This window comes from Salvelinus sp. IW2-2015, linkage group LG20 (genome assembly GCF_002910315.2).
Source record: "Salvelinus sp. IW2-2015 linkage group LG20, ASM291031v2, whole genome shotgun sequence".
In the NCBI taxonomy this organism is placed as follows: Eukaryota; Metazoa; Chordata; class Actinopteri; order Salmoniformes; family Salmonidae; genus Salvelinus; species Salvelinus sp. IW2-2015.
This window is the reverse complement of record NC_036860.1, coordinates 23,703,751-23,725,701: the sequence shown is the minus strand read 5'-3', so window position 1 is coordinate 23,725,701 and position 21,951 is coordinate 23,703,751. Positions and strand designations below refer to the sequence as shown.

General features: G+C 41.5%; 1 protein-coding gene across 4 annotated transcripts in view; it reads left to right on the top strand.

Annotated features, from left to right (window-relative positions):
- The first annotated feature begins 247 nt into the window (after positions 1–247).
- LOC111981075 (gamma-aminobutyric acid receptor subunit alpha-1) overlaps positions 248–21,951 on the top strand; it is a 36,244-nt gene continuing 14,540 nt past the window's right edge. The window contains exons 1-8 of one of the 4 annotated variants that reach the window (XM_024012214.2): positions 248–315; positions 3,102–3,198; positions 6,172–6,284; positions 7,399–7,466; positions 9,279–9,499; positions 10,257–10,339; positions 10,932–11,075; positions 12,110–12,262. In XM_024012214.2, coding sequence (XP_023867982.1) covers positions 3,122–3,198; positions 6,172–6,284; positions 7,399–7,466; positions 9,279–9,499; positions 10,257–10,339; positions 10,932–11,075; positions 12,110–12,262 — 859 coding nt within the window. In that variant the 5' untranslated portion in view covers positions 248–315; positions 3,102–3,121. Of the gene's footprint in view, positions 316–603; positions 783–1,234; positions 1,584–1,644; positions 1,786–3,101; positions 3,199–6,171; positions 6,285–7,398; positions 7,467–9,278; positions 9,500–10,256; positions 10,340–10,931; positions 11,076–12,109; positions 12,263–21,951 lie in introns of those variants that run through there. The other 3 variants (XM_024012212.2, XM_024012211.2, XM_024012213.2) reach the window with 3 other exon arrangements.

Below are 21,951 nucleotides of genomic sequence, written 5' to 3'. Positions count from 1 at the left end.
TAACGTGTAGAAATATGCGCTTGCAGCATTAAGGTCGATGCACATGGGCTAGGAAACCTCACGATCTGTGTAGAGCACAAGATCGACGGACAGAGAGCGAGAGAGTGAGAATGAGAGACGAGGGCCGACAGAAACCTTACTGAATACCGATGCATATAGTCTATGACGTATTCCATAACTCCTTCATACACTATATTAAGTATGCGTAACTCAACACATAAACCCTGTTCCATTTCAGGCAAGACGAATAATACCCTTGGTTTCATCAGGCGGTTTTTGCAGATGCACAGCATGGGTCAGAGATACCGTAGTCTGGTAAATACAATTCAGTGTTAATATCGCATTGAGGAGTTATGATTTGTGCATGAAGGACGAGTAGTCTAGATGTCATCATAGTCTGTTGTAAACGTAATAAAACAAACACATGATATCAGTGTGTATTATGCATTGATAAGGGCAATAAACCGACTACATAAATTGTGAGTTATTACATGTCCCATCATGATTAAAATGTCTTCTGGTTTGTAGTTTAATTTGAAATACACAGATGACTACAAAAATATACGCTTGATTTCATCAGGCGGTTTTTGCAGATGCATAGCACAGCTCTGCTTTTCCAGCTCTGTCTATGTTCAGTCGTGGAGTGCAGGCAATAGCAGCATAATATTTGGCTGTAAACACAGGCGGTCCTGTTGTCTCGATGCGAATCCTGGACTTTTAGGGTACAGTGAGTGAGTGATTCAAGGTGATTTCGGTGTGGCTCGTCTCATCAAATCTATCGGGTGAGGGAACGATGGGAAGAATGTAATCTATTCAATATTGGGAAGATTGTAACCTATTCAATATTGGGAAGAATGTAACCTATTCATGTATGAATGTGTTATTTTTTTATATGCATTGAGTGTCTTCTTTGATTGGCTATGTGATAAACATGTAATAATCGATTGGAGATATTCGTTTTGGTCATAGAGGAATGTCGTGCCAGTTGATATAGCCTATCCATTCAATAAATATAAAACGCAGTTTATATAGGGAAACATCAGTCAGAGAGAAAGAGGGGCAAAAAAACAAGTGAGCCGGTTGAAAATGTAAGAGGATTTAATTTTGCAGCCACTGAAAAGAGATTAAGTCGACAGCAGTGGAAGTTAAATTGTGCTGCATATAACAAAAATGGGCGGATTGGTCTTTAGATGAGAGAGTGGTACCACCTTCCATTCTAAAATAAAATTGCCCTGGCATGAAGTCACAGCCTATTTCACATCCGGTTTACCCAGGGACATATTACTATTGTCCTGGTAAAGTAAAGCTTTATTTGGCTGCAATCTCAGTATTTACAGTAGATTTTGTAGTTAGATAACCAATTTGTTGGGGACTGAGAAGAGTTTAACCCCCCACACCAATGAATAGTGCGCGAGACCTGCGCATACTCAGCATCGTCAGCAGCCGTTCCTCCAGCCTCAAGCTCAAATTCGGCAGTAGATCTGAGATCTTTGAGGATTTTTCTCATTGAATCCGTGTAAAAAAAAAAGATGTACATAAAAGTTTGAGGACACGACAGCCTCGAATATCTCTGGTATATCGCTGTAAGTGAACTAATCGTTTTTCATTTTGCTTGTCTTTATCGGTGCAGAAGGAGGTCGGGGAATTTGACTTGCGTTTAGAACTGCAGTGAGTTGTGTTCAGCCTAACAGAGGCAGAATGCTAGAGGAGTTGCAACGATCGGGGAGTGGAGGACGTGGAGTTTGCTATTGAAAATTAAGACTATTTAAGGGGGCATCTGCTGTGGTATGATATTTTATGTTTTTGTCGAGGTTGTTTCAGCACTGGACAGAGCTCCGAAAATAGAATCATACAGTTGCTTAATAGGCTACTCACCACGCACGAATTGAATTAGACTACTGGTCATGTTTAAGATGAGCCTTGAGAAATGCCAGTTGCATGCTAAATATCTCCCTGAACTCGATATATTTATACTGCGGATGCATTTCAACGGAATGATTTAGAAAATGTGGTTGTATGGGATTTTTACGCTAAACTGCATTATCCCTGCTTTATCAAATCATTGTCATACTAACGGAATTTTAACAGAACATTGCACGTCCTTTGCACAGCTTCGTTCTCAGCATATTCAAGTGCACCTTGGAGGAATTGAAGCGAGTAACAGGCGCATTTTTTTCTATGTATGTTTTATTGACAGGTTATTGTAGTCGTTTGTGGCATAATGGTGTAGCTATTGATTACAGCGTATTTTTCGTGGGTAATTCATTGCTGCTGTGGGAAACATTGTTATATATTTTTTTCCTGGGTTCAGTTAAACGGGCATCTGGCAAACAATTGTCTTTGTATAACGCAATAACGTAGCCTACCTCTTAACATCATCTGAAACTGGGTTGACATGACGATGTTGGATAAGGTGAAAATGGGTGAATATAAGAGGATTTGGTTTAATATTGCGGTACCGACGCGTTTCAATTGCAGGCTATGAGTAAGCTATAATACAAGTGTCAGGATAACACACGACAAACAAGACTGTGTAACCCGTAACGTGTTTGATTATTTTCGCAATTATTTATCGCAATATGCGTGCGTAATGTGTCTCGTCGGATCATGCGAAATATATTCTTCATAATGGAACGTAGTTCTGTTTGAAGCAACGGATACATCGCCTCCAATGTATCAAATTCATTCAGACGCGCTCTCACGGTGTTTCTTTTTAGGCAGTTAAATGAAGTATAATAAATAGTGGGACTGAATCATGACATATGAGCTGGCAGATGCAGTTCAGGTTGTGAACGTAGGGCTAACTTGTGAAACATATAGTGCTTTGAGGTTCGACCCATCACCGTATCTTAATGTAATTCGTTTTTTGTTGTTGCGTGTTTGCATAAATTGGGCACTAATATAAACCAAAAGATACAACGTAGGGATTGGGAATGGCTGGTTTTAGTTGAACGTTGCCTGCCTCTTATTGTCCTTGATCGTCTTGGTTTGAGGATCCCTCAACTCCTCAATTGTATCTTCTTTGATTGTCTTTTGAGCCATTCGTGTCAATGGTAGCCTACTATTGTATTGTTTAATGTGTTGTTTTCTTCCTCCTTCAGTGACAAACCACTCTCCGGCCATGGGTGGACGGACAGGAACGGTCATACTATGTGTGTGGGCCTGTTTGCTGATGGCCAATGTGCTTTGTGGGAAAAGGTAAGGTGGGCGACCACACCGACAAAAACATTTGCTGAGCTAGATTTGGCCCAGGAAGGAGAATCAGTGTTTTGTTCTATGGTCTAGTTACAATAAAAATGTACTAGTCTCTCAAGTCCCCAACAGAGCGGAATTAGAATTGATTTTGTGATGTGCAGTCATGTCATGTTGGAGTACATCCCTCACTGACAGTCTGTGAGAAAACAATGTAATGATCACGTTTCGCCAGGTGACCATATTTTTCCTTTGTGCCTAAGTCACTAGGATGGCAGTAATTAGGCCATCACTTCACGACTCCACACTGTAATTGCAATGAGGTAATACGAGGTGAACACGAGCTGGGGCTGATTTGCCCAAAATAGCAATTACTGTGTTAAAGTTTCCATTGGCTCAGCAACACTGAATATTTAACCAAAGTAGAGAAGTGCATGTCTCAGATGTTCTGTCATTCATTCAAATGATGTATGTGTCTCAAGTGACATACTTTAGCTAGAGGGGTAGTCCAATATAGAAAGTCGCACTTGGGAATACAGATGGGGTCTGTGCCCTGACCACACCACTCAGTACCACAGTGTGATGGGATGAGAGATGACAGCGATATCTGGTTCTGAAATGTGATTGTCACACTATTAATCCTGCCATTGAAATGTCAGACATTTGCGTGGGCACCTCGATACTAATCCAGTCCTAGGATAAACTTTGAGAAGTTTGACATTGAACCAAAATCATGCAAATACCAAGGATTCACTATTTGCAAATGAAGCCGTAAATATGCCTAGATAATCATATAGCATGAAGATGCTCAACTCTTAAATGAGTAATGTTGGGTCTTGCTATTCTGCAAGCCTAAATGATTTAGCTGAACTGTCAGAGCCATTCACTGAAGTTGACTTAAATGGTCATTTATTGAGATATTTTGGTCTTTTGCGTCTCGGTTACTGTCGTATGTACAGTTAAGAGTAAACACCACCGATTACATGCTCAAGAACATGTTTGTAGATGGAATATGTGGTCGAACATGCATGCATATCTCATCAGTCTAATGGAATTGCCATTTAAGGATTTATTTTCCGTGAGCTGTGACATCCTCCCCAGTAATCAACCGTGAGTTGAATGTATTTTAACTGCACTTCTTCAAGGATGGCCCATTTAACCAATAAACACCTCCCCTGATTACTCTACCTTACAACTGTCCCCATAAACTGCAGTGTAATTATTAACTAGTAATTCACTGTATTTACCTCTAGGATTCAAAACACAATTCTTGGAGGGTTTTTAAACAGGTGCAGTAATCAGTTGTGCGCACATTTGTGTTGTGGATGGAGAGAAGGACCTTATAATGGGGTAACTATGGTGTTCTGAAGAAGGTCTAGAGAGAGAGAGAGAGAGCTCCTGAGTTTGTGGACGGTCAGGCGAGCTGGGGCTGCAGCAGCGTGCAGTACTGAGCAGCACTGTTGCTGTTCAGATGACCTGTAGATGGGGATGGTGTACAATGTTTTATGAGGAAGTGGCCCCAGTCAGCTCATAAACATCCAGTCCATTGCTCTCTGTTATCTGCACCCCTCCCTCTGCCGTTCCCCTCCTCTACCCCCCCCATTTCCAAATATACCCTATGTCAAGTGCATTTTAATTATTGCTCACTTGAAAGCGCTCTGAGGCATCCTTGCACATTTGCTGTTGTGTTTTTTTGTAAGGGGGATATAATGAACGTATCTGTTGGAATGTACTGTATCTCTGTGGTAAATCAAAAACCTCCGGCATGTTGTGTTTACTCAGTCTATCATCAAGAAAGCAGAACATAAATGTGTGTGTGTGTGTGCACGTAGTTTCTCTTATCTTTGAGCTAAGGCAAGGAAGGCTTTGCCATATCTTCAAGTTTTACCCAAAAAGTTGAATGTGGAATTGCCATCAGTAAGACTTTTTGACGCCCAATGTGTGTCATATTCCGTTATTTATCAAAGTTCTTAATTATTATTTAGATTCCATAAAAGTCATTTTAGCAGGAAGTGGCCTTTGAACAAATCGCCGATGTGGTAATGAATGGTGTGGTTGATGTCATATTAACTATATTATTTCTGCAGCGATGCGAGTAGAATGTCCTTATTGGGAAGAATCGTTCAACAGCTCACATTTAAAGCCGTGTGATATGCCTCTCCCCCTCCCCCTTCTCATTCACTCTCTCTATCTCTCTCCCTCATTTGTGGCTGCCTGCATGCATATCCTCTCAGCTGTTCCGTTGACTCCTCCTGCTACTCGCTACTTCAGATTCCCCACCTTCCCATCCAACGATCCATGCTAACTAATCTTTGCTGACCTTCCCTTCTCCTTGGAGCTGTTTTCGGAGCAGAGTTTGTTTCCAAACACTGGGGACAGTTTATTTAGCATGCAATCAAACCAGTGTGGTCTGCGATTGGGCGGGGGAAAAAAGAAGATGATTGCTCAGAGGCAAACGATTATTTATGATTAAGGCTTTCCTGTGATTATTTTGAGGAAGTGAAGGAATCTCTCCCGCCCCTTCCAATGCCGACCATTTCCCTCTCCATCCACACCTCCTGTTGATAAAATACAAATGTACACAGCATGATTAAATCTGTATTGCTACTGATTACTGTGTTGAAATATTTATGAGTGGTGATGTTAACTGCGTTCGCACGTTTACTGATTGTGAGTATTCTGAGTTTGCCTTCAGCATTTAGTTTCATGTTGCTCAAAGAGCATACTCAATTAGTCCTTTGCTGTTAATAGGCCACGTTAAGGTGTAATGCATTATGAGTTCTGCATGTGCACAATGTCATGCCCTGTGGATCAAATAAACGTATTTCTCACATTCATATGGCTTTCTAAAAATTCTGTTTCCTCCGAGGAAGTAGATTTTAGAGGATCAAGAGAAGTTGCTCAGCCGGGATTTAGCTCCAACACTCCTGCATCAATTTACTGAATTCACTGTCCAAAATTACTCTTCCTTTTTGTCAGCTCTGGACAGAATGGCCAGACGGATGAGCAGAAAGACAACACTACAGTGTTCACCCGGATCCTAGACCGTCTCCTGGATGGCTATGACAATCGTCTCAGACCAGGGTTGGGAGGTACAGTACTGTACAATGGTTTCTCACCAACTCATAACATTCTCAAGTTAGAGCTGGTAGGAGATAAAAGGGTGATGATGAGTTACTTGGATTTATTCAATAACATGGTTATTGCATGCTGTAAATTACCTTTACAGCTGCTAATTTTCGGAATCCTTTGTTGTCTTATTTAGAATTGATGGCACGAGATTGCACCACCCTGGAGGTTTACTATTGGTCGTTTGCCAATACCATTAATTGGATGATAGCACTCCAGAACACATAAAAACCAGTACGGCTGGAGTCCTTTGTCCTGCTTGATGAAAAATAAATCAGCATTTCATTCGCTTATCGTCACAAGCATCCTCATGTCTTTTTTTTCTTCTGCCTTTGCAGTCATATCAGTGGAATCTTCAGGAGGGCGATTTACTGTTCGCTCTTTCCTTAGAAGCATGATATCAAGAGCAAGTATCTTTTTAATATGAAAATAAAGCTCCTTGGTGAATAACTCAACTAATTATTTTGAGAAATAGTGTATGGTGTAGATATTCTCATTGGGACCTTGGGTAGTTTTGGCACTTTTCATGGAAGTGCACTGTGCCAGACAGTTCTTGCGTATACTGCTCTATATTCGACTCAACTTGACAGAGTAATGGAGAGACATCTAGACCTACTGGAAGGTGAAGGGTATTCTTATGGAATTGATTGTGTGGAGACAAACAGGCAAGGGAATATTACATTTTCAGTGGCAAATGGAGAGAAATTAAACATTATGATTGACACCATTCCTGATGTAAATCATGTTTCCATTTTCCACTTCAAAACATAATGCTGTACAGATGAAGGTACTCAACATACGTCAGACCAGGTGAAATTTGATCTCAGCCAAGAGATTTGAAAATTCATGAAGAGATTCCATCAGTCCCCAGGTAATGGTCCTGACACTGACACGGAGAACCGCAGAAATGGTTATTGACCTCAAAATCAGGATTGTAAGGTGTCATTTTGGAAGGGGGCTCTGTGAAAATTAGGGAATGATACGATCAAAGGGCAATGCTCCCCAGGATTACGTGCTAGTTAGAGCTAATGAGGAGCCCTGATCGACACTCACTCTCCTAATTTCTTGGTTCAACAGAGCGTGTAACTGAAGTCAAGACTGACATTTTCGTGACGAGTATTGGGCCCGTCTCGGACCATGACATGGTATGCCCGTCTTTCCTCTCTGTTATTCCCCTCTCTGAAATGTCACCAGTTCTGTGTCCATGTTCTCCCCTTAACCTATTTTGATGTGGTTTCAAAGGTAAAATGTTTATAAATTTGATCAGCCCCATTAGTTTTCGACATGAATGAAATGTCACGAGCGAGGAAATGTTCCAAGACCAATTGGCTCATTCATTTCCAAGATCAATACAACTTCTAGTCTTAAATGGAATTATATTTGTATGTCCATTTTTATTGCATGGCATGACCCAAGCGGAGAGGGCTTGGTATTGATGTGGGTATAATGACTTTGGATCTTGTGTAGCCTTCGTCTTTAGATTTGGCCATGATGTACAGTGTATTGGCAGGTGCTTGGGACTAGATTGTAAAGTCCCAGTCCGTGTCCCAAATAGAACCCCGGCTTAGTGCACTATTTTTGACACATTTTCATGGAGCCCTATTGGCCCTGGTCAAAATAAGTGCACTTCATAAGGAATAGGGTGCCATTTGGGATACAACCACAGAGAACAGATACTATGGTTATGGCTAGAGACATTACCCTTCCTATGGCTATCATGACTGGATAATGTGATTTGATATAATCCCACTCAGAGATATAAACTGACAGTGGAATGATTCAGACTAGTCTTTGCAAAATTACCCTTCAGAATGTTCTACCTGTCCTCCTACCTGCTTCCAAACGCAATTTCATTGACCAAAGGTGGGCGTACCTACCGTTTGAAAATCATGTTGGATATTGAAGAGATATTGATTGAATGGCAATAACGATGGTGAGATTGATTTATTCATAATTGCTCTGTTGAGACGTCTTCTTTAACCACTGTGGATGAATCAGGGCAAAACAATTACTAATCTGACTCTGCGTAATGTACACAGGAATAACAAGTCCCGGGACATACAGTATGTGAAACACTCTCTCTCTCTCTCTCTCTCTCTCTCTCTCTCTCTCTCTCTCTCTCTCTCTCTCTCTCTCTCTACTCTCTCTACTCTCTCTCTCTCCTCTCCTCTCTCTCTCTCTCTCTCTCTCTCTCTCTCTCTCTCTCTCTCTCTCTTCTCTCTCTCCTCTCTCTCTCTCTCTCTCTCTTCTCTCTCTCTCTCGGCCTCTGATATTGTTCTCACAATCTTGATGGAGGTTTGCTATTGGTGCACTTGAACCATGTGTATTTGACATATTATGATTTTATTACTGTACATGCTCTAACATACGGACCTGCACGTTTTTGCTGCTGCGCTACATCACAGTAAGTCACGGAATGGGCTGGCCAAAAGGAACAGCTACAGTAGCTACCATTTCCCTTTCCAGTCCACTTCCATTACCTTGCAGCTCTGTTACCGTTCACAGTAATTAACTCACGGCCGGGGGAAAACCGGAGAACCGGAACGCTGTAAATTCGCTGGCTAGCTAACTCCGTCAGGCATTCTGAAATAATTAAAAGCTGCTCTTAGCCATGGCGACTAGTGCATGTTAGAGTGAGATATCGTGCCAGTGTTTGTATTTGGTGTGCTAAAATCTAGAGCAATGTGCTTCTTCCTCATGTTTATTGACAACACATTCATGAGGACTAGCTGGAAGGAAGAGATGGAAGCCAATCCGCCAGTTAGATAGACCTACCTTTGTTGAAGCCTCTACCTTGGCAAGACAAGACACTCACCAGCAGGAAAAACAGGCAATTTATGCTACATGGATGTGAGAGAAAGGAAGTAATGATATAGTCTGTAACATGCCTGGCAGATATAGGATGACTAGAGACAACCTACCTCTCCTGGGTCCTGACCTTGCCTTCTCTCTCACAGGAATACACCATTGACGTGTTCTTTCGTCAAAGCTGGAAGGACGAGCGGCTAAAATTTAAAGGTCCAATGTCTGTTCTCCGTTTGAACAACCTAATGGCCAGTAAAATCTGGACCCCTGACACATTCTTTCACAATGGCAAGAAGTCTGTGGCCCACAACATGACTATGCCCAACAAACTCCTACGAATCACCGAGGAGGGAACTCTGCTCTACACTATGAGGTAAGTGTTTTCGTTGCATTAGATTCAGGAAGAGGTATTTTTAACACTGAAAATGGAAATCCTTACTGGGAAGCAGAACATAATTTTCTCTGAAGACAATAGTCGTAAAGTTTACCAGTCCCATGGTGATCGTGATCCCAGTACATTGTAAGGTTACTTTCTGCCCTAGAAAATACTTTTGGTATCCAGCAAAATATGAATCCTTAAAGAGATTGTATACTGCAGTGGGGAGCACTAAGATAAGACCTTTAGTGAGTAGAGCGAGTAGTGTAGAATATAGTGGTAGAGTGGAGGCCCACTGTGGGTTTTCATTTGAGCTGAAACATTATAAATAATGGTCCCAGACGTGAACTTTCAATGCTCACAAAACAGAGCTAATGTGAGGGTCACAGGGGGTGGCCATAAAACCTTCTAACCTCCGCAGATGTGGACACAGTGTGAGTTCTTATTCATGGCGTGGCGATGTAGAGTTGAAGAATGGATGACGTGTCATGGGTGGGTTGACGTTCCCCTTTTTCACTGTGATGTCAGGAAAAGGCTGCAGGTTTGCAGCATTGTCCCTCACTGCCAGTTTCTATTTCTCTCTCTTTCTCTCTCTCTATTTCTGTCTCGCACTCTCTCAATCTCTCCTCTCTCCCTTTCTCTATTTCTCTCTCTCTCTCTTTGTCTCTCTTTCTTTCTCTGTGTCTCTTTGTCTCTCCCTCTCTCTTTCTTTTTCTCTCTCTGTATCTTTCCCTCACTTCCTCCCTCCTTCCAGACTGACAGTAAGGGCGGAGTGTCCCATGCACCTGGAGGACTTCCCCATGGACGCCCATGCTTGTCCACTGAAGTTTGGCAGCTGTGAGTGTTTCCCCCCCTTCTCTATCTCTCTCTCTCTTGTTCCCTTCTGACCGGAAACCCGCTTCTCGTACCTGATACGAGCTGACAGTGGCGCTACAGCTGTCCTCAGGCAGGATCTGACCTCCCAGGCCCTTCTAGGCCTCACTAGGCGCATGGCAGAGAAGAGACCTTTGTTTATCGGATGCAGTACTCCCTGTCATACTTTCAGCACATCGTGCCAAGTGCTCATGGCCGCCAGGTCTTCTGACCCCAAAACATCCTTGAAAAGTACAGAAAGAAAGAGAGAGAGAGAGAGAGAAAGAGTGAGAGAGAGAAAGAGAGAGGAGCCCGACAATGACGAGTCAGTCTGTTCAGAATAACACAGCATGAATAAAAGACCAACCCTCAACTTTAAACTGGCTCGCTAAATATTTCAGTAATGAGGCTCCTCTGCAGTACAAATCCTCTGCAGTGCTGAAGCAACACTGTACTGTGGATTGCTTTGACATGTCAGATGGTTTGCCAGGAGGGAGGAAATCTGACTTGGCTGTTTAAAGGTTAGTCAGATTGAGATGTTGTTTGTTTCTCTTCCCCTCGCTCTTCTCCCTGACAGATGCTTACACCAGAGCTGAGGTTGTGTACGTGTGGACGAGAGGGGCAGCCCAGTCTGTCGTGGTGGCTGAAGATGGCTCTCGGCTCAACCAGTATGATTTGATGGGGCAAAGTGTGGACTCTGGGGTTGTCCAGTCCAGCACAGGTTTGTTTCCCTTGTAAAATATACATACTCTAAACCTCCCTCTCCTTTATCTCCAAAGAGCTGCATCACATTCCCACTGCTCTCCATTTGTAGGCTTACTTCGAGAACATGTCCCAGATTTGTAATTTCCCTTGTGGGCATCACATCATTTTTCTTCTTTTTGGTTCATTGATGCTGCATGGCATAATTAGTGACAGTGTAGAATGGGTGACCCCTTTACAGTGAGTTTAGCTGCAGGCAGAAAGGTAGTGCATAAGACCATAGAAATCTATGCTTAAGACAGCCTTTACTGTTTCTTTATTGGTCGGTGTTTGAAAGTCACAATACCTATCTCATTAAATTGTATATGCTAATTCTGAGGTACCATTGATTTATCAAAAAAATGTAATTAATTTTGCATGGCCATTTAATAAGTGCATATTGATTCCTTTGTTTATGTCTCTGTCAAACATAAAGAGCCAATTTATTACTACCTAATTAATTCCCATTGCTGTCAATCCATTGATGAATTGGGTTATGCCACGTTACTGAGTTAGTTGATAAAGTAGGCCTATAACAATACTAATAAATCTCTATAGCAATAAAAGAACCTGCTTGTAACATGGCAAACCACTGTAAAGCACACAGACAGATTTCCTCTGTAGTATGTTATAATTATGTAGTATATTATTTCACATCTGAAGATTATGAACCAGCGAAGCACCTACTGTAGATTGGATCTAATATTTTCCATGTACATTGTTTTAAAGTCGGGTGTTGATTCAGATTCAGATCCAGAGTGTTTAATAGTCACATGTACAAGGGTTGCAGGTGTGACGGCAGGGTGCAGTGACAATCTCAGGCGCCGAGCTCCAGCATGACGCAGTCGGAACTGCAATCTCACTATTTCTTTATTGTATATCAGATCGAATTTGTAGCATTCACAGGAACACAAGAGCTTTAACAAGTGGCCGTCCAACTGGACATGACACAATAACTTAATTATTAACGCATAATTCTCTGTTTTAACCCCTCTCCATCCCGCCCGACAACAGGAGAGTATGTTGTCATGACGACACACTTCCATCTGAAGAGGAAGATTGGTTATTTTGTCATCCAGACGTACCTGCCCTGCATCATGACAGTAATCCTATCCCAGGTGTCCTTCTGGCTCAACAGAGAGTCCGTCCCAGCCAGGACTGTGTTCGGTGAGTCCCTGCTACTTCATACCAAATGTAAACCAGTTGACATGCAATTTACACAGTCACCACACAGTGTTAACTAACCACAGCAGGCCTTCACACCAGAGGGAACAGTGTGATCTTCGTCACGTTGCCTTACTAACGTCCCTCTATATGTAGGTTTGAATTCAATTACTATAGTAGCAATGTTGATAGAGGTCTGGTGCCCATCAATTAATAAGCTTGTATTAAAAGCGAAGGAAAAGTAACACTGACACTCACTCACATTGGTTGGTTTCCTAAAGTCAGTATTAAACCGGATTGGTTGAATCCTCTTATTACCGTCTGAGTTCTAAGCCTACTGTATACTGGAGCACTGCACCAGCCAGAGGAGCATTAATTCTTGATTCAACATTGGCTGCAGTGGAATTTCAAGTTCCACGTTGGCTGAGTGTGGCTGTGAGCATGGATGTGCGTGTGTGTGAGTGCACTGTGTGTGTGTGTGTGTGTGCGCGTGCGTGCGTGCGTGTATGTCTGAGCTCTTATGCAACAGCGTCCAAAAGGAAGGCTCTTGTTCGTCAGTCTACAGCACGCTGCTCTCTAGCAGAACAGAGCGGCGGTTAGCTGGGCTGTCCTTGCTTTACCTCTTCCTCTCTATGCGCATCGCCGATGTCAGTGTCTCCCTTGGCCGAGTATTTCAAGGAGCTTTCCAAGCTACATAATGAAGTATCCTTGTGAGGAGTGTGATGCAGAGGATTTTTCAACAGCAGCCCTAGCCTGTACTGTGTTTGCTGCAGGGTTCATGTGGTGCTGTTATGCAGCCTACCTGGTGCTGTTCATCATGTGGCAGAACGAGGAGTAGGGGAATGAGGTTGACCTAGATGCATAGCACTATCTGGAGCGTGTGTCTTCCTCATGTCATGTACTGTACTTCTGTCTCCGGGAGCAAAAAACTCATACACTGTACTCACACTACACTTAGCTATACAGTACTCATTATTTCAGGCAAGAGATGGGCATGTTTCAAGAGATAGGCTCGGGTCAATGGCATATGTCATTGATAATAAATAATGCATAATGAATGATGTGAGTGGCAGTTGATATGTTTTATTGTGACGTTAATCATTAGGCTGTTGACGAAAAGTAAATCCATGTTTATTTGTTGTCAGATGTTTATAACAAGCATGTCTTAACAACTCTTGCAATGTAACTTGTACAAGACATTAAGAAATAATTCGTGAAATTAGTAAGTAGTATTTGTCTCATCAGAACATGTTTGCTAGCATATTAACTGACATAAGATGCAATGTATTGCCTCCTGGGTTGATATCCGATGTAGGGGTTCCGTGTGAGTGAGCAAACAGGGCATGTAGCAAATGCAAAGCCTCCCTTTTAGATAAATTGGCAATTTAAAAACGCAGCATAGGGTTATCTATTTGTCATTGTTGTGATTAAAGAAGGCAGATAAATTCAGAGCCAGGATATTGTAGTGGAAAAACGATTTGCTATTTATTTATCTATCATCCCAATAAAAAAAAAGACAAATATGATAATGATTATATGGCTCTGAAAGAAAAAATGAATTCCTATGTTCCATTATATTTCATTTTGGAGCGCAGTCCTCTATTATTCATCTGTGGCTTTCATAGACATCAACGGTGCTCGGAAGATTAGCTCTTGTTCTTCCCTTCTCTTAAAGTGAGCATCGCTATTGGACGTCTTTCTGGGTTGGTGTGTGCCACTGGCATGGTGCGACATGGGCAGATGAGTTTTTAGTTATTGATAAGGTCATGAATAAAGCAGTAGCCTTAAGGTTGACACAGTAGGCTTCTCTGATAGGGGAATGGAAAGGGCCAGGAGTTAAATATTAGTTTAATTTAAGATTTCATTTGATATACTTGATTTATTGGTTATGATTTATCCTTGATTTCCTTGTTACAGTGCTCTCCCTATCTAAGTCAGCAAAGTGTGACAGTCTCATTGCCCCACCTTGCCATTCATTACCTGAAATGTTGAATTTCATTTTTTTTTGCAGTGTACCTTTTCACACTATCACCCTTTATCTACAAAATGTTCCTCCCTGCTACCTACCGCCTGTGTGTGAGGCAAACCTTGTTAAAAGATGTGTGTCATCTAAATCAAGTGTCAGTTGCTTCTGCACACAGACCTCAATTGAGTGGAATGGTTCCCAACAATTGACTTATACCGCCATCGCTCCACTTAGAACTTTCCGGATGGTTGCCTCTGTTCATTAAGGGCCTTCAAACTCACCCGCCACACGCAGTCTATTAGTCCAACTTGTCAATAGAGTCATTTAAGACAAGTGTCAAAATCATGTTTTAAATGAATCCCTCGCTGCATTTATTTGAAGTTAAAAACAAATAGAAATACCTAACCGTGTCACTCTCCATTCTATAAGCAAATGCAACCGTGCCCACCACATGACTTTGATTCCATTCCACACGTCATTTGGGATTATAACACTCTTGGTAAAAAAAAATAAAAAAATGGCATGGAACAACATTAGAGCCAGTGCGAAGTTTCCATGGCAACACAGCTTGCTGTCTTTATGTATGTTAGTGGATCCTTCAAGATACTTTGGAGAAGAGTGTGGTGGGGAAGGAAGGAAGGAAAGAAGGAAAGAGGAAAGAAGGAAGGAAGGAAGGAAGGAAGGAAGGAAGGAAGGAAAGAAGGAAGGAAGGAAGGAAGGAAGGAAGGAAGGAAGGAAGGAAGGAAGGAAGGAAGGAAGGAAGGAGGCAGCTGCCCTAGACCAGCCTCGATTCTTGACTGACTGTGGCATCCCCCTCCCCTTTAACCAAACGTACTTCCATCCAACCACCAACCCCCGTGAATCTTCTTAAGGCACGTAGAGATGCAGTTGTGATGCGTTTTCCTGCAGGCAATCGATTCCAGCTTAACTTCTAACAAAATGATGGCATGTAGGGGACCTCAACTTGTAATCATCCCCGGCAAATCTCCTAGCATGGAAACTCAGCCAGTGATGAGCAGACTGAGCCGTGAAGTCAGCGCCGCTGCGTTTCACAGTACCTAGATGTTTCTACTGTAAAGCCCTATCTAGCCAGACGAACACTCTGAGCCTTTGATGTCGCCAAATTATGACAGTAATAGAAGATAGAGCTGATTTGACACCCTACAAATAAGGAAAGTGTCTGAGGACTGCTTCATTATCAAGATTGTGAAAATAAATATTGATGGTAGTAAGACCTTTCAAATAGATTCCACCGCTGTCATAGTACTTTGGTACAGTAGAAATGGCAACATGGCTTGACCCTATGCGCACCTCTGATTCAGAGTGGTTGGGTTAAATGCGGAAGACACATTTCAGTTGACTAGGTATCTCTTCCCTTTTCCCTTTATACCTGTCTGCGAAATGTGTTGGTCCCTCTAAAATGGAGTGGAGAGGTTTGAGCATGCATGTTTTTGGGACATTTTAGTTTTTTTTGACCATTTGTATTTGTTATTGACGTGGATGCATTATTATGCTCTCTCTGTAACACTAGGGTCTCAGCACTGAATGTGTGTGAATAGGGTGTAGGAGTTGTGACGGACTATGAATCATCAAAACATCATGGGGACAACAGAGAATTGTTCATTCTGATGGCCAACAATAACATTCAGAGCTCGGAGGAGAAAGTGAATCGCTCCAATTAGTTGCTTTCATAGCTTTGAGATTGCATGTGTTCTGTCTGATTTGTGATTTAACAATTAGATTCATGTAATAAGGAAAGGTCATTAGTGGTAAATATACGTCAGAAGGCCTCCACACCACCAGATATAATTATTTTCAAAAGACTTCACTCAAAAGACTTTGTGAAGTCTAGAATAATTCCTTAGGAGGGTTTAAAGGGCGACTGTACTTCGTGATTTGGCCTCGTTTTGAAGATTTCTCATAAAGAAATGCTGAAGCTAAACGAGAGTTGTCTTGGCGGTGTGGTTTGACGTGGGTGTTATGTTGGCATATCGTACCCTGGCAGGTTTGTCCCTCCTGGGTAACCGTCAACGTTCCCTCAGAAAAATGTTGTCTCTGAGCAAATTACAGTTCTGCTGAGCACAACCTTGAACGTTGTGAAAATTCTGTGCATCTTCCAGCGCACATTTACTGTGAACACTGAGGCTGTACCCCCCTTTAGTTACAGTTTTAACAGTGGTCAAGTAGGCTACTGTGGCTATTTTATCATAATGTAGGTCTACCAGTGTGGCCTACCAACAAAAACAATGGAGAAAATGCATCCCATAACATTTGAACATGAAAATAGCTGTTCTATCATTCAGTGTACAGTAGCAGACGCTCTGGATAAGAGCGTCTGCTAAATGACTAAAATGTAAAATGTAATGTAAATGTGTGGTGTTCAATGTAGGCCTACATTCCATGAGACTTTTGAAAACAATATGCAGGGCTTGACATTAACCTTTTTATCCACTTGTCCTTCAGACAAGAAGGTGACCGAAAATGTTGTTGTGTTGTTTGATGCAAGAAACCACTTCACAAAATCAAATGCATTATTATTCCCATACCATTCTTACTGAGAATCAGACAAATTAAGCTACAGTACTTAGCTTATTTAGGCCTGTCTGTAAATATAACGCTGCCCCTTTAAGACAAAAATAAAAGCTCTTTACCTGACTCACTTTTCAAAGATGTCTAGAAATGTACACGTTTTGTGTACACGTCACTCCCCTATTGCTGACTACAAATGATCTATAACTGGGCTAATATCTCACTAACTAGCAAAGGATTTGAAAATAATTGCACCCGTGGCTACATGTAGCTCTCGCTTTGATCTCAAAAACAAGCGCATCTACTTATGACCGCTCATGCTTTAAACACAGTCCAGTTCAAAGTAATGGCACAGATCCATAAATGGAAATGGTCTATTTGCATATACGTTTACTGCAGGTCTGGTTGTTTATGCCGCACTGGTCTGTGTAGAGTACGGGCTGAGTAGTGCGTGTCAATGCAATAGAATCCTACTCCGATGCGTTCAGCCTACAACAAAATCTCTTGCATAGTTCGTTTTGTTTCGGTATGTTGCATTGAAAGTGGCTAATATTGCCTTGATTCAATCGCAATTGCCACAGTAAAGGGAAATGTTGATAGTGTTAACAGGGAAAACTCTAGAACAGTGGTCACCAACCTTTACTGAGTCAAGATCACTTTGAGTCAAAATGCAAGTTGAGATCTAGCTCAGATTCTTATTTTACAGTACTGTAACAATGAGGTTTTTGCAGTAAGCTATAGGCCCAATACATTATCACCGCATATCGGCTTTGCTTGAAATGCCCTGCCAATGCAATGTTGTTTGGGCCATTAAAAAAAATATATTTCTACATTTGAGGTGGGCTATATGATCACACTGGTAACAGATCTGTTGTTGTATTACTTGTGAAGCTTAGCTGAGTGAGCATACATTTAAATAATTTGATTTTTATTTTACTGGGCTGATGGTGCCTGCATCTGATGGTCAGTCTCAGCGGAGGGAGAGAGCAGCAGACTGAGGGTCCACCTCTCAACATCCCTCCGCTCTCCCTTTCCTCCACTGACACTGACCAAAAAAGGGACACCGTCTCTTCCAGCGGATGGCGAAACTCGAGTCGCACCACATTATTTCTGCCTCATGCACAAATTCATGTTGTTAGTCCTATGAACAGAGAAAGTGAAATATTCCTCGATATTCAAAAAGACCCAAGCCGCTAATAATATCAACAACACAAGCCTATAGATACACATTCATTACTGCTGCACTGCTTATTGTAGTGGAAGTAGGAAGAACGTGCATTTTATGGCTTATAAAAGTGTTGAATACAAAGTGTTGACAGTGCTGAGTATGAACTTAAACATGAACTCAATCATAAATACAGCAACGCTTCGCTGTATTCGTTGACAGACTCTCTCTAGTAATGGTTTTAAACATTTTGAAATCTCACTGTATCAATTTTGCTGTAGCTTTCTTTTATGCCTGCTATCTACTGCAGACATGGTCATCTGAGGCATCCGATCTGCCAGTGGTAGACCTATAGTGCACTTGATTTGCTCTCTGGGCCCATCGGGAAGGCTGAGTTTGTACCTTCAGACACATGAAATGGTTCAAAATGTCAACAGTTCGCCTACTCGGCATGCAGGGCAGCTGAATCGGGTGCACCTACTGCCAACAGCCCGAGACCAATAAAAAAAAATAGGGACACAAAAGGCTTTATCATTTTTTTTACAGAAATGTTTGGCAATCGACTAGGAATGCCTTGGAGATCGACTAGTTCCGGTTGGTGACCACTGCTCTAGAAAGTTGAGTGAAGTTCAATCTTGTGATTCTCTCTGTGGGCTGATATTTATGCATAGCAGTCCAAGGGAGCTGCGCGGCAGTCTTGGGGCTGCGCACGCACAGTTTAGAAAAAACATTGGTTACCGTAGCAACAACATAGCCACTTCCTTAAAATAATAATTTAGTTAAAATAGTCAGAGTTAATCTAAGATAAATCAAGAAATCTGTTATTGATTTAGAAGTTTTTTGCAGAGGAGGTCTTAGTCGCGGTGTTTGGTGCAATATGTTATGAGATGTTGCCAAGCCAATAGATGGCGCTGCTGTTATGTTTATCTGAGTGTGATACTATATAGTACGAGTGAGCCAAGTTAAAACCTCTTGAAGCTAGGGGGCAGAATTTGTATGTTTGGAAAAAATTACGTTCCCAATGTAAGCTGCCTATTTCTCAGGCTCAGATGCTAGAATGTAATCTCTTACAGCGGCATCTTCATATGCCTGAAGCAGAGAGAACTGACCAGGTAAAAATGATAGAGGCACTACAGAAACACTTTGAGCCATCCAGGAACGTGATCTACGTGAGGTACATGTTTAATGCTTGTCAACAAAGTCAATGTGAAACATCAGAGCAGTACATTGCAAATCTGAGGAAGCTGGCAGACACGTGAATTTGGCGTATTACGAGAGGAAGTAGTCCGTGACAGGCTTATCCTAGGCACTAAAGATATAGCTGCGCGAGTGCGCATGCTCAAAGAACCGAACCTCACACTTAACAAAGCCATTGACCTGTGTCGTTCAAGTGAACAATCACAAATGCAAATCAGGAAAATTGAACCAGAGACGGTACACCTCCCGTGAGCGACATTCAGAATCAAAACGGCAAACATATAGTTGTAAACAGACAGAGTTCACAGGGGATATTAACAAACGTAGAATGCAAACAACTTACCCTGTCATTACTGTTGTTCAGTTCATCCAAAGCCAAATGCCCAGCATATGGTGTCACCTGTAAAGCATGTGGCAAACAAAACCATTTTGCCAGAGTTTGTAAACAACACAAACCTCAACTCAATCTATTAGAGGAATAATGAGTCAGATAATGAGTCAGATGGCCAAACAACATGCAATGTGGTACATCTCAAAGGTAAATTCTGTGGAAGACAAGACAAAAAAATGGTTAATTAACTTCTCTGCGCTACGGATCCCTTTAGCGGGATCATTTTCCTAAACAACAGCTGAATTGCAGGGCGCAAAATATTACAAAAAATATTTATAATCATGCAATCACAAGTGAAATATACCAAAACACAGCTTAGCTTGTTGTTAATCCACCTATCGTGTCAGATTTTGAAAATATGCTTTGCAGCGAAAGCAATCCAAGCTTTTGTGAGTGTATCAATCAATGCTAGAACAGCTAGCCCCAAATTAGCATGGTCACGAAAGTCAGAAAAGCAATCAAATTAATCGCTTACCTTTGATAATCTTCGGATGTTTGCACTCACGAGACTCCCAGTTACACAACAAATGTTATTTCTGTTCGATAAATATTACTTTTATAACAAAAAAACGCCTTTTGGGTTGCGCGTTATGTTCAGAAAACCAAAGCCTCGTTCCGTTCAACGAAAATTCCAAAAAGTATCCGTAATGTTCGTAGAAACATGTCAAATGTTTTATATAATAAATCCTCAGGTTGTTTTTAACAAACATAATCGATAATATTTCAACCGGACCGTAACCTATTCAATAAAAGAGAGAAAGAAAATGGAGAGCTACCCCTCTCGCGCGCAGGAACTAATCAAAGGACACCTGACTCGTTTTGAAAAATCTCGCTCATTTTTCAAAATAAAAGCCTGAAACTATGTCTAAAGCCTGGTCACAGCCTGAGGAAGCCATTGGAAAAGGAATCTGATTGATACCCCTTTAAATGGAAGAGGGGCAGGCAATGAAACGGGTTGGATTTCCTCAGGTTTTCGCCTGCAGAATCAGTTTTGTTATACTCACAGACAATATTTTGACAGTTTTGGAAACTTTAGCGTGTTTTCTATCCTAATCTGTCAATTATATGCATATTCTACGATCTGGACCTGAGAAATAGTCTGTTTACCTTGGGAACGTTATTTAAAAAAAAAATTTAAAAAAAAATCTGACCCCTAGCGTCAAGAGGTTAACCTTAAAACCTTTCACGGCTAGGGGTTCCGCTAGCGGAACGTTTCGACAACATCCTGTGAAATTGCAGAGCGCAAAATAAATTATTTGAAATATTTAACTATCATACAATCACAAGTGCAATACACCAAAATACACCTTAACTTCTTGTTAATCCTGCCACCATGTCAGATTTCAAAAAGGTTTTACGGCAAAAGCAAACCATGCGATTATCTGAGGACAGCACCCCATCAAAACAAACACATGACAATCATATTTCAACCCGTCAGGCGCGACACAAAACACAGAAATAACGATAGAATTCATGCCTTACCTTTGAAGATCTTCTTCTGTTGGCACTCCAATATGTCCCATAAACATCACAAATGGTCCTTTTGTTCGATTAATTCCGTCGTTATATCCCCAAAATGTCCATATATTTCGCGCGTTTGATTCAGAAAAACACCGGTTCCAACTCGAACCAACATGACTACACATTATCTAATAAATTACCTATAATCTTGGTCCAAACATTTTAAACAACTTTCCTAATCCAACTTTAGGTATTTTAAAACGTAAATAATCGATAAAATTTAAGACGGAATAAACTGTATTCAATAGCGGATAAAATGAAAGTGGAGCGAGCGCCAGACCGCGCGCCCCAAACACAACAGTACACTAGACTCGACACTCAGTCTGAACAGCCATCAATTTCTAAAGACTGTTGACATCTAGTGGAAGCCCTAGGAACTGCAACCAGATGCCTCAGAAATCTAGATTCCCATAGAAACCAATTGAAAACACAGTCAACTAAAAAAATATTTGTTTTTTTGTCCTCGTGGTTTCACCTGCCAAATAAGTTATCTTATACTCACAGACATAAATTTAACCGTTTTAGAAACTTTAGAGTGTTTTCTATACAAATCTACCAATTACATGCAAATCCTATCTTCTGGGCCTGAGTAGTAGGCAGTTTACTTTGGGCACGCTTTTCATCCGGACGTGAAAATACCGCCCCCTATCCCAAACAGGTTTTAAGCTATCTCCACTAAGTGATGAGCCATTGACATATGACCTCAGCCATACAATTAAATGTCAACTAGACACAGGATCAACACAGCGAGTCATGCAAGACGACAATCCAGTTCTCCTACTTACAGTAGCAAGGCTACACTCAGCGCTATATGATGGCACACTGATAAAGCCAACAGGAGAATGCAATCTCAAAGCAGATCATGATGGAAAAACGTTTCATATCAAATTTCAGGTCATGGGGACATCCCAGCTTCCTCTGCT